Here is a 13,959-nt window from a genome sequence, read left to right on the forward strand (position 1 = left end):
TAAACAGATACATTATTCATTGGTTATGTACATGTTCTGATGCCAACAATGAAAATCAAAACTACCTAACATTACTGAATTATAATTCTATCCAGGAATTGTTATAGGACCTTGAACGCTCTGGATGTGTTGATGGAAGTGACCTATTCCATCTATTTTTTGATCATCATTCTGAATCTGATCCAGACATAGTCTTTTACAAAATAAAGTTTACACATTTATGTGCAACCAAGTAACCTCAATATTTAAGATTTAATTCATGTGTGGAGTGTGTGAACATTTAAACTTAACCATAGTTTAAATATGGTTCAAATGTGAAGTGATCAAACTGAAAGTACTTTATGGCAACAAAATGTTGTTTCCCACAACCAATTAAAACACACACCAATTTCTAACGAACCTCTACCAGTACAAAACACTCCATACCTGTCATAATCGCCATTGCACAGGGCTCTGACGGAGATTTTAAAGGCTTGCCACACAGGGTTCAGCGTGTTCTTCACCACCTCTGTCTTATGGCAAATGGTAAATCTGTAAGATAACAGGATAATAGCTGAAAAAATATGTGTCGCCATCAAATGAAGATGTATTTCAAATAAACATTAGCACATACAATTATTTACATGAAATATTTAAATTTGACTGATTTAACATTGTCCACTTATTTGAAATTGGAATTGATTCATTCCTTTCAGTCTGATCCCAAAAGCTTATCAGAATATTTAGAAATGACAAGATTTTTTTTCTTTCTCTGTCTCGGAGAAACAGCTATAGCATTGCATTTGTTTATCAGTAAATCAATGATAATGACCCTCCTACCAAGCAAAAGTAATTTATCACAAGTAAAGCCATTCTATTGTGAAATTCAAAGTCATAATCATAGCCAAACAAATTAAACAACAACATTCAAAGACTGCTAATATGAATACTAGCAGGAGATTGCATCTCTATGTAAAGAATATTGAATAGTAAATGAAATAAATATGAAAGTTGTTTTATTCTTGTATTATTACAGATTTGCATTGAGTGTGCAATTACAGTGTGCTTTGATTCAGTCAGTATGTCTGTTGTTTGTAGTGTGAGTGAGAAGAATATCATTGCATAAATTTACATCGCATACATTTATCTGTGTCATAATTCATAGAACGTGCAATATTTAAACACCTGTTTGCTTGTTTGTTTTTTTGTAACAATGTGTTTATAAAATTGTGTGCTAAAATGTTTGAATTGATTGACAACTGTAGTTTGAAGACATAATTCAAATGTGAGTTTAAAACTGGTAAAATGTAAGTAAGTGGAATTGGTTTTGTGTTTTAACACACACACAAACACACACACAAAATAAAGCTGAATATCATGTTTGCCTAAGCTGAAATCACACTTTATTTGGCAGGCTTCACTGTGGAGCTACACAGAAATAATTTCTGTACAAAAATATTGAAAACTGTCCAAAAAAAAAAAAAAAGTGAATATTGTTGGAAATTTGTATTGGTTTTATTGCTAAGCACCAACAGGAAGGTTTCAGAAATGGAGCAAATATTTGATTTGACTTTCTGACACAAATCACCACAGGATTTACTTTAAAAAACAGATTCTGTTCTCTAAAGGACAAAGACATTAATGGATTGCTCAGTTATGGCCTCAGTACACAGCTCAATATTGGCCTTTTTCCTATTTGCTCTCTTACACACACACTGTTTACCTCATGTCCTCATAGTTTGGGGGGTGAAGGCTCTTTTTGAAGTGTGTATGTGTGTAAGTTTTAGTGTTGCTGAAATAAATGATCTTAAAAATATTATGCTTTGCACTGAGATGGTTTCAGGTCGGAACAAATATATGCCAAAGTAATGATCCATCTCTGCCTTAGTATTCAAACAGCAACAGCAGCTTTTCATAAAAAATAAATAAAATGCAATTCCATTTTAAAAACTGTATTTATAGCCACACACACATACAGTACAAATGGTTATGCCATTCCTCCTCTTCTTAGTGTTTGAGTTTTTGGGAATAGTAAACACACTGTACTCTCAATAAATTACGTTTAATAATTATTAGTCAAGTCAAGTCAAGTCTGCTTTATTGTCAATTCTTCCACATGTACAGTACATACATACAGAGAATCGAAATTGCGTTACTCTCAGACCTCCGGTGCATACAGATAACACTAACTTGGGAATAGTAAACACACTGTATTTTAGATTTGTTTGTTTTATTAATTTGTTTTATTTTGTGTTTTGCAAAAAGTGTTTTGTTAGACTGAAATAGTTTTATGAGTGTTGTGTTTTGCAAAAAGTGTTTTCAAAGGCCGAGAATTAGATTATGGTTATGCAGATTTGGTGTGTGGTTCTGGTGTTTGAGTGTCAGGTTTCAGAAAGTGTGTGACAAGTAAAGATTTTGTGTGTAAGCTGTTGAAAAAAACTGTAAGAATTAGTTTGGTTAGAGAGGGCATTCTTGTTTTCTGTTTTATTAGTAAGCATCATTACTGAAATGGAACCTCTTGAGTAACTCTTGAAACACTTATTCACATTAAAGGGATAGTTCACCCAAAAAGCACAAAAGATGCTATTTTAAAGAACTGAGCACTGAGACATTTCTCAAAATATCTAAGTCATTCAGGTGTAGAATGACATGACAGAATTTATACTTTAAAAAAAAAATATCTTTTAGGTGAACTATCCCTTTAAGTACATGGAGGATTTGACTCAATTGATTAAAAAAAATAAAAAATAAATAAAATTTCAACATGATTGAAAGTATGGAGAAGATGTGTCTCATAAAATTATAATATTGAATAATACTTTATTATAACTGAAAAATTATATATATATATATATATATATATATATATAATATATATATATATATAATTTTTCAGTTATAGTATATATATATATATATATATAATTTTTCAGTTATATATAAAGTATTATACATATATACACAATTATTTTGTACTGTATAGAACTGTAGCTTAAATAAATAAATACATTTTTAATATTTCTATAACCTTCTGAAGCTGAATAACCCCGTTTTCTCTGAGTGAAGGCATCAGGAATTATTGAGGAACAGAATCAACCAGATAAGGGGTTATTGTTCCATTCCAAAAGAACCCCTGGTGATCCAGGTGCAAAGGACTATGGATATGAACTTAAAGGAATTCAATGGAAAGCCATTTCCCCAACATAGAGGCTTGAGATGAGATTGATGCTGTGAGCAGTGTGTGAAACTGACAAGAATCTGCTCATGTGTCTGTATTACTCACGTTCCATCCTCATTGCTGCGATAAAACACTAAGAAGGGGTCCGATTTGCCAAAGAAGTCCTTTTTGTCCAGTTTGTTGCCACAAAATTGCATCATCACAGACTCCTGCAGGGCGAGAGTGTTTTAGAAAAGCAGGTTATGAGGGCAACGGGAGTGTACGTGTGGATTTAGAGCACTTGGGACAACAATATCAGTATAAATGAGCTGATTATTTGGCCATTCAGGGTTTCTAGACAGATAACATTATGCAAATGCTAAACAGCTTGGCATGTTACATTTGCTTGACTACTGTACCCAGATGGCAAGGCTAAAAGGCCTAATCAGAAATCCATTTGACAAGCGTTTATGTAGACACACATTCACTGTCTGTGTGAGATGCAATGCTTCAGCAGGGAATGGGATAAGGTCTATTGATCCCTGTTGTGAAAGACAAAAGTAACAATTACGCTAGCAATGCGGAGGTCTTTCTGCACACTACATGTGTGTGTGTGAGCACAGCTGAAGTTCTTGGCACATCATGCATGCTATTACTGAATCCTGTGTTTTACAACTAAGATAAAGAGGCTACTTTGAATAGACTATAACAGACATGCTGAGAAGCCAAATGAGATTAGCTCCTAACAAGCTGCCGTTCTTTCTCCTGACTTTATAGGCAGCAGACTATGAAATGTAATTTGAAACTAATCTGAAACAGCTTTGTGAAGCACACAAATAGTGCTCATCACGTGAAGCCTACAACTTCAGACTTGGACAGAACTGATTTCAGCAGAGTTAGATGCTAGACATGCTGCTAAGCTAAAAACTGGACTGCACACACAATCTCATTAGCAAAACTAAAAAAGATAACACTTCAGTATAGGGACGAAATCTCACTATTAACTAGTTGCTTATTAGCATGCCTATTATTAACATATTGGCTGTTTATTAGTACTTATAAAAGAACATATTGTGCATGATATAGCATTGTTATTATATATATATATATATATATATATATATACACATACACACACACACGTCTTAAAATTACAAAATCAGTGATGGAACTGCACAGGAGGCTTGGCTCATAATTGATTTTAACACAGTCTGGCATCAACAAGTTGCTAAGTTAACAATGTGACACTCTGCACACATAAAAATCTACCAGAAAATCAGCAGCACATATAAATATTGGGTATTGTGTTTGATTATGTTTATCTTTGTTTATACTTCTGTATTAAAGACATATAAGTCTATATACTGTTCATAGACACCTGGAAGTGAGTGATATTGGCCGAGCTTGGATGGGCAAAAGCAAGCATTGGGCACAAATATGACCTGAATTTACATGAACAATATTAGCTCTTACCCTGCAGTTGCTAAGCTCCTCTGCCTTCACAACAATTGTCCCACATTTCTTCCCTGGAATCCCCCTGTGAATTACAAAATGAGAGTATTCAGGTCATAAATGTGTCTCTTGGACAATAATATTGTACAGAACTGACATGACACATCATGAAATATTTTATTTTCTACATCAAACGGTTCAAAGTGTACCAAGCTTCATATGAAAGAATTAGGCCTATTTAATGTGAAAATAAAGCAAAGAAAATCCCTTCTTCCGTAGTCACAATGTTTCCCAGCAGTATGCTGGTGCTTGTGATCAGGCTCTCTGATGTATTCTTTAGCTGTTGGTAATATAATGAATTGACTCTTGCACAGACAGTTTGGTGGATGAAGTCTTGATTAAGGTTTATGAATGCTCTCTCATGTGTACAGAGTTTAAGTGAATGTAATTGGACTGGGGCTATGCCACTGTGCTCTGGGTGGAACCAATCTGTCATACAGCAAAGTGAGCATTGCTTTAGTTACTTTATTAGAACTAGGCCCGATCTATGAGCCTGTCAAGCCCCAAAATGGACAAAATAATAGTGCTTATTTTGTCCATTTTGGGGCTCGACAAGCTCATAGATCGGGCATTTTGCAAACGTTTGCATTCTTTGTCATGCTTTTCCAGGCTTTCACTGCAGCTTCTTTCAGTTTGCGGGGGTTACACCCTTCAGTCTCTTTTTTAGCAGGAAAAATGCATACTCTATAGGGTTTAAGTCTGGAGATTGACTTGGCCAGTCTAAAACCTTCCACTTCTTGCCCGATGAACTCCTTTGTTGCTTTGGCACTATGTTTTGGGTCATTATCTTGCTGCATGATGAAGGATCTCCCAATTGCATCTTTCTGTAAATTGGCAGACAAAATGTTTCTGTAGACTTCTGAGTTCATTTTTCTGCTGCCATCTGCCCAGAAGACTTCTGCCCAGAAGAAGTGGTGCAAGCTCAAGCCATGACATAGCCTCCACTGTGCTCTAGATGAACTTGCATGTTTGGGATCATGAGCATATAATTTTTTTTTCTCCAAACTTTAGCCTTTCCATCACTTTGGTAAAAGTTCATCTTTGTCTCATCAGTCCATAAACTTTGTCCCAGAATTTCTGAGGCTCGTTTCCTAGCCTTCTTGCATCTTCTGGTGTACCCTCTGTACTTTTGTTCATGAGGTCTTCTGTGAACATTAGATTTAGATACCTTCACTCCTGCCCTCTGGAAGTTGTTGCTGATGTCACTAACAGTTGTTTTAGGTTCTTTCTTTACAGCTGTCACAATGTTTCTGTCATCAACTGCTGATGTTTTCCTTGGTCTACCTGTTTGAGGTCTGTTACTTAGTACACCAGTGGTTTCTTTCTTCCTCAGGACATTCCAAATTGTTGTACTGGCCATGGCCAAAGTTTGTGCAATGGCTCTGATTGATTTTCCATCTTCTCTTAGCGTCACCATTCCTTGTTTTTCACCCATAGACAGCTCTCTGGTTTTCATTTTGGTTACATATCTAACTATAAATGCAGTCTGCACAGGCAAAACCCAAATCTGAAACTGAGACTGAGCGCAGAAATTCAGTGCTATTTATTGTATGAATAATCAATGTAACAGGACACACCAGGGCAACAAAACACACCTGTCAGTCATATGTTCCAATACTTTTGGTCACATGAGCAAGTCACATGTTCCAATATTTTTAGTCACATTAGCAATGGGTGGTTTCAAACAAAAGGTGCTATCCTCTAAGATGTGTTTATCACATCCAGATGAAAATACCTGTAAATAAAAGCTGAAATGTTGATTTCTTGTCTCATATTCATCTTTTGATGTAAAACCCTAATGGTTTCAGTCTACAGCAAAAATAAAGGAATTGGCCTCACTGTTTCACTGTTCTTTTGAAGGGGAGTGTATATACCTGTATATATATATATATATATATATATATATATATATATATATATATATAATGTGTAGAAATTAAGAATGTGTTACTTTAAGTATGACAAACATTAACTGTTATACAATGTAAAAAAAAGCTAAATTACTGATATATAAAATCAGATAATTTACTTTATATCTTTTAGAATCATTTAATATCTTCCTTAGAATAAGTAATAAATGTAAGCAAGTTTTCATATGTACTGTAACAAATCAAGCCTCTGTGGCTCCCTCCGATCACCACCAGAGGGAACCATCACCAGAGTACTAACTCTCCTTGTGGACTTCATTTCCCATCATCCCGTGCCTGAGACTGATTACCTGCACAGGTGCGAATCATTATCCTGACTATTTAACCCGTGCCATTCCTCACCTCTATGTGAAGTCTTGTTTTGCTACGGCTGACATTTCTGTGCGGTATTACCTTGTTGGATTAACTGTTGACTACCTGGATTGTTTATACCTGTCTGATTGTTCTTTGCCTGCCTCTCTGACCTTGCCCGTTTACTGGATTTGTTTACTCTCTGTCTGCCGCCTGCCTTGACCACTTTGCACTGACTCCGGTACTGATTCTGCCTTTCCTACGTTGCCCTTTAACGCTGTTGATTGAACTTTGCCTGTTTGACTCATTCTGGTTATTAATAAAGCTGCACATGGATTCCCACGTCACTGACTCTTCATTACATGTACTCTATCATTACTTCCAGTACATAAAACTGAAAGAGCGAGGGTAGGCAGAAGATTACTCCATTAACACTTTCTAAGTTTATTAGTTTGCTATTATTATCGATCAGTTGAAGGGTAACAAACTTTCTGAGTGATGAGAACATTTTAAAAAGGCAATCATGATGTAGCAAATATGCAAGCTGCTTTGTAAGTCATAAGGGGTAAGACAGATGCTAGACAGAAATACAGATTTTTGCTGTACAGAGCTGTGAAACATTACAGCGCACATAAGTTGACCCAACAAATGGAAGGCATGAAGTGTGAGAAACCCTGTAGTCACCATGACAACCCCAATCTGTCCAACCTAAGGGACCCAGCAGAGATATCTAATAAATAGGACTAAGATGTCTTCTCATGCATATTTCAGGGGAGTCATTCAGATCTTTCTGTATTTCAAGAGGAACATTATATTGAGATTGGTCATGTAGAATAAATAGATGTAAGAGCTGAGAATCTTGTGCAATTCTGCACTGACAACGTATTAACCTGCAGATTTACTGATGCAGTTTAGTTGTATATTTCTATACTGTACATCTAGAATTTCTAACCATGAGTAAGTTTATTATACACAACTACCTAGGCAGGATCCAGTTTTTTAGCTTTTTTAACTTATGAAACAAAAATTTATAAACAATAATATAAGCATTAGAGCCCGACCGCTACATCATTTAGCCGATATTATCGGCCGATATGAGCCTGTCGCCGATAAATCGGTAACGGCGAATATGCCGGCGATATGAATTTAATTTTTTTTACAGAACATATAACACATTAAATGCTTCTGAATGGTGTAATTACTTAGTTTGTCCAGCAGAGCACGCACCATTGTTTGCTATTGGAGACCCAGGTCAGTGTAGTGTAGAGATGCATGGATGAGCTCAAACTTCACTCGAGTCCACTGCTTCAAATTATCTGCCCGCCACCCACCTGCACCTATATTTGACCATCACATTACAATGATTCTAATTCTTAGTTTTGCATGATGATATGATGAATGGATGGTTCATTTTTAACAGATTCAGTATCGTCAGAGACTAGAGCTGATCTACGCATTACGGCATGCATCAAAGCCTGTGTTATGGCCACTGGAGCTGATCGCGACCACTCAGTCAATGCTGATGTTTATATTGTAGAATTCTATTGTATTTTGTCACGCCACGCCGCTCGCATCCGGTGTAGAATAGAAGCCATTATAATCAGTAATCAGCTTTGAAGGTTCATAAGACAAAAATGGTTAGGAAACAAAGATGCATTATAAACTATGTGACAAATAACATTGTTCTAATATTAAGTTTTCAAGTCTCATCCAAGAACATCCAGGATGCTTCAGAATAGACTTTTCTGTATCAAACACATGAAAAATTGCTTCCATTCTATTTTTTTTTTTTTGACATTTAGTCCCTCCTGTAAGTCCCAATCAAGGTGCATGCATTTGCAATCAGCATCTTGAGTGCGCAAGGTAATTAAGCACTGGAGACACAGCAGTGGAATGGCTGTTTTTTTGTTTTTTGTTTTTTTTTTTTGGTCTGCAATTATCTCCCCTCGGTCGACAGAGACCTGAATGAAATAATAAGTATAATTACAAGCAAATGGTAAAGTGCCACGTCTTTTTTCTTAGTGTTTTTTTTTTTTTTTTTTCATATAAACGCATTTAAGAAATGGACCTTACTTTATTTTCTCAGAAAGAAACGATATGATAGTCAAATGGTCATTATTCACAGTGCTGTGTCTCATTACTCAAACTATGATTCTCTCCAGAGCTTCTTGGCACCATTGCTGTAAACCACACACATTTGTGTCACGTTTTCTCTGACTGTTGTCTGTCCACACTGAAAACAAAATCACAGCCAATAAGAACATATTTGATGTTTATAGTGCAACAGTGACCACCTACTTTGACTGCAGATTTGGAAGTATTTTTTACATTCAATTTCTTCATATTAAAGTACAGAGAGTGGTAAGCCATGGATCAAACCAGCTCTGAGAGGAATCATAACATTACAAACTAGATAAAAGACTGCATATTTCTGAGTGAATAAACTACTTATCCTACAAAGCACTGTGATATAACACTGTCTCCTACAACTATTTCCAATCATTCATTAATCACAAATATTTTATTATTTTAAGACTAACTCAGCATACCGTGGCTTGCCCTCCTGTCAGATGCATGCTGCTTAATGCATTTGAAGCATATTTTCCTCAGCACATATCTTACAATACGGTTTTATCCTTATGTTAGAAAGTATTTTCATTTTGCAAAAAGGCTTGTCCAGACAGCAAGCGTGCATCCATTAGACTTCACAGACTTTATTGAAAAAGCGGCTGTACATGCATCAAACAGATGGAACGCAACAGAATAAGATCACAATAATTTCAACTAAAATATATGTTTTGCTAAAAAAATTGCATCCAAAAGTGGAAGAACTTCAAATCACTATCCCATTACAATACCATAAAAGTGTGTTGCAGCTGTTTGCGGTGTAACACTGCATATGAAGCAAAGTGAGTCTAAATATCATGACACTCTTTAACATGTTATATGCTTAATTGCTTTCAACAGCATTTGTATTGATATCATAATGTGCATGGAAAGCCACCCAACATATTGCTATTCCAGTGGAAAGTGTTCACAGTGAGTTGCTGGGTGGCATGGTCCATTGGGCTTTAATGAGTGCACTTCAGCACGGGTGCTGAGGTAAGAGCACTTGAATTCAGCGGAGGAGAGATCTCATTGTTATTAATGACACAGAAGTCATTTTATGGTGCATTTTCAGCTTCATCCAATCCAACTGATCCGCCTGTAGTTGTCTCACTCTGAGATGCTTTGTGTTGGGGTACTGATCACCCTGACAGTGCAATCTCATGTGATACAAGCAATATCGATATAAGTGATATCACTCATATCTCTTATATCACGTCAGACATGCATGTATTGCTCTCAGCAAACACTTGCCTCCCACACACAGGCACATACAGAAGTGCAAATGTGTTATACTCTTTTAGATTGATCTCCAAAGTCATTCAACAGACTATTCAAGCAGACATTAGGAATAGAATAGTGCATCTCACAAGACACAAACCAAGCACTCCACTAACCGCGCTCAAAATAGCAACATTTTTTTCCCTTCATGCAGCGTCTCCCAGACGCGATTGGCAGGGTGATTGAACTGTGTAATTAGCTGTAATTAACAGTCATTAGGGTTGTTAAAGGTCCCCCCCTGTCAGGCCTCAAATGCAGGTGTGGGGTTTCGCCGTGATTTATTGCCTCCAAAACAGCTTTTGTAACCCTTGTCATTATAGTACAGTTATCCATATATAAGCCAAGTTTGCTGAGAGACAGTAAGTATCATTGTTGCTATAGTTATTACAAAACCCTAATTGTAAAAGTGAGATCACATTAGCAAAGTTGTTTGCTAAATTTCACGGTCAAAAAAGAACATTGTCTATTGTCAGTAGTTTATCTGTGTATGCAGCACAGCTGATGCAGAAGTCACTTTCAAACCAAGCTGAATTTTGTAGGACAACGTGTGTAAACTTGAACACTGAAATGTGACATCTGAAAGGGGAAATATTTTGCCCTCACATGAAATTCCCACTCACATTTATTCCTATCAAAATGAATGGATACTTGTGAAAATTCACAGAAAAAACTGTAAATATAAACACCCAATAATTCTACAGAAACATATAATATATCAAAATGTGTGGTTTGCGAAGGTAAGTAAATTTTTACAGAATTTTCATTTTTTGGGTGAACGATATCATTTAATCTAATATACATTCTGAAAAAAATCTGTTAAATTATGTTTAAAAAAAGTATATTAACAATACAAATAATAGCAATATTATTAATGTAACTTATTTATAAAAAACTAATTTATAATTTAATAACACGATCAATCAATCAATCAATAAATAAATGAATCACAGTTTATTAGATAACTAATATTAATTTAAATTAATTCAACTATCCATTCTCCAAACTGCTTGTCCTTTGCATGGTTGCATGGATATTAATAAATTGATATTAATTAAAATATTTAATAATATGAAGTTATGGGTTTTTTTATTATTACTTTTATACATAGTGTATTACATTGCTTTTTAAATATTTATAATACTTTTTGTACATTTTTTGCATGCCACAGCAGTGCATGAGACGTCTAAAGTAACATTTACACAAACGTTTTAAATAACTTCTCTAAACTTCTCTGGACAGTTTTTCCATTTAAATATCCCTCTCAGGTCAGCATATATTATTAGTGGCAAGTACAACCAAAGCTACAAATACTCCAAACAGCAGGGATGTACAAACCACAAATCACCTTGTTCTTCATTTTCTTGAACAGAAGCAGTGGTCTGTCTTTAGCTGGATGTAATGAGCGTGCTGGCGTTCGGTTCTGCTTAGCTAATGGAGCAACAGTGCAGGGACCCCCAGACGCAGCGAGACACTGAACTCCCACTGGCAATCTAATGAGCCTGCTTTGATAACCAAAGCACAGAGAAATGTATGTGAGGCAGGCGTTTACCTCCCTTCAAGAGGAAGCGCTGAGGTACGATAAAGTAGACTCCTAGGAACCTGAGAAAAATCACGTGCTGAGTGACAATACGACCTCGATGGGAAGGATACAGGAAGCTCAAAGGTTTGTTTGTGCAGATGAGGTGGAATAAAGACTTTAATGAGCAGAGTCAGACTAAAGAGCAGCAATAGCGAGCAGCAGCTCATTAGTCGATGTGAACTTTATACCCTCAACTAAACACACAAACTTCTTACAGTGTCACAGTTTGCTCAGCTATAATCCCCTGATGTTTTCCCAGGATTCCTTTCATCATATACATTCTGCAAAGGAACATTTGTACTGTGTTTTCTTGCAATGTACAAAGCATGGCAACATTTTTATTTCACAAAATAACCAACTGGACATTAACCAGTCAGATTTCAGAAGTGGACATTCAACCGAGACTACTGTCAGTCACTGAAGCTTTGCGGATTGCAAAAGCTTATTCCAAATCATCAGTTATCATTCTGCTGGATCTATCTGTCGCTTTTGACACTGTGAATCATCAGATCCTCCTGTCCATCCTCTCATCACTGGGCATCACTTTGCTGGTTTGAATCCTATCTAGCAGGTAAGTCTTTCAGGGGAGGTATCCAAAGCACATCGACCGTTCACGGGGGTTCCTCAGGGATCAGTTCTTGGATCCCTCCTCTTCTCCCTATACACTACATCACTGGGACCCATCATACAGGCACATGGCTTCTCCTACCATTGCTATGTTTATGACACACAGCTCTATCTTTCATTTCAACCAGATGATCCAATGGTAGCTGCATGGATCTCAGGCTGCCTGGTGAACATCTTGGTATGGATGAAGGAACATCACCTACAGCTCAACCTGACAAAGACTAAGCTTTTTGTCTTCCCTGCCACTCCAAATCTACAGATTGATTTCACCATCCAGCTACAATCAACAATTACCCTATTAAGTTTGGTCAGAAAATTTGGTGTAATCTTTGATGACCAGCTGACTCAAAGACCACATTGCAAAAACTGATCTTGCAGGTTTGCATTACACAACATCCAAAAGATTAGGCGGGAGCATGCTGCACAACTTCTTGTCCAGGCCCTTGTCATTTCTAGGCTGGACTACAGCAATGCTCTTCTGGCTGGACTTTCATCATGTGCAATCAAACCTCTCTTATCTGACATGCTCTGTGTAGTTCATAGTGCTCTCTCATAACAAGCTGATTATCTGAATCAGGTGTGTTAAAAAAGAAAGACATTCAAAATGTGCAGAGGAGTGTGTCCCCAGAACTAGAGTTGAAAACCAATGATCTATCACACTGGAAAGATATGAGCTTTATAAATGGAGGAAAGAAGCCAAATAGAGCAGTTCTTACCCAAGAGCTTTCTCCATACGACCACCCAATGATCCCACCACCTCTCCCAACGTACAACAGGCCTGGCCAAGGAAATCCTGCAATGAGAGAGAACATTAAAGGGGACTGGGTGGCATTTTTCAACATGGCAAGATGAAAGGTCAGTTTTTCAAGTTGTCTATTTATAGTATATCTGAGATTTCTTCAACTTTATCTGTAATCACTGGGTAAGAGCAAAGATAATCTTTGATTTGTCAACTACAGTACACAATATGGACAAAATTATGTCGTCACCAAAACCCCACAGCTCTGTGTGATTGTTCAGCTATTAAAGGGTTAGTTCACCAAAATCATTAATGACTCACCCTCATGTTGTTCCAAACCCATAAGACCTCCGTTCATCTTCGGAACACAGTTTAAGATATTTTAGATTTAGTCAGAGAGCTTTCTGTCCCTCCATTGATAATGTATGTACGGTATACTGTGCACGTCCAGAAAGGTAATAAAAACATTATCAAAGTAGTCCATGTGACATCAGAGGGATCCGTTAGAATTTGTTGAAGCATCGAAAATTATTTTTGGTCCAAAAATAACACAAATTACGACTTTATTCAGCATTTTCTTCTCTTCCGGGTCTTCCGAAGATGAACGGAGGTCTTACGGGTTTGGAACGGCATGAGGGTGAGTCATTAATGACATAATTTTAATATCTGGGTGAACTAACCCTTTAATTTCAAAATCATAGGCCTTTATAATGAGTTGGCCCTCCCTATCTTTGAAGCTTTACAGTAGGTGTTGGAACAT

The 13,959-nt window shown here is 36.6% G+C and overlaps 1 protein-coding gene across 2 annotated transcripts in view; it reads right to left on the bottom strand.

Moving 5' to 3' along the window:
- The window catches only part of LOC109055048 (copine-8), a 100,521-nt gene that overhangs the window by 26,762 nt on the left and 59,800 nt on the right, over positions 1-13,959 (bottom strand). The window contains exons 6-9 of one of the 2 annotated variants that reach the window (XM_042722359.1): positions 13,177-13,253; positions 4,610-4,673; positions 3,263-3,366; positions 427-531 (exon numbers count right to left, since the gene is read on the bottom strand). In XM_042722359.1, coding sequence (XP_042578293.1) covers positions 427-531; positions 3,263-3,366; positions 4,610-4,673; positions 13,177-13,253 — 350 coding nt within the window. Of the gene's footprint in view, positions 1-426; positions 532-3,262; positions 3,367-4,609; positions 4,674-11,599; positions 12,044-13,176; positions 13,254-13,959 lie in introns of those variants that run through there. The other variant, XM_042722360.1, reaches the window with a different exon arrangement.

This window comes from Cyprinus carpio, chromosome B4, assembly GCF_018340385.1.
Source record: "Cyprinus carpio isolate SPL01 chromosome B4, ASM1834038v1, whole genome shotgun sequence".
Classification (NCBI taxonomy): Eukaryota; Metazoa; Chordata; class Actinopteri; order Cypriniformes; family Cyprinidae; genus Cyprinus; species Cyprinus carpio.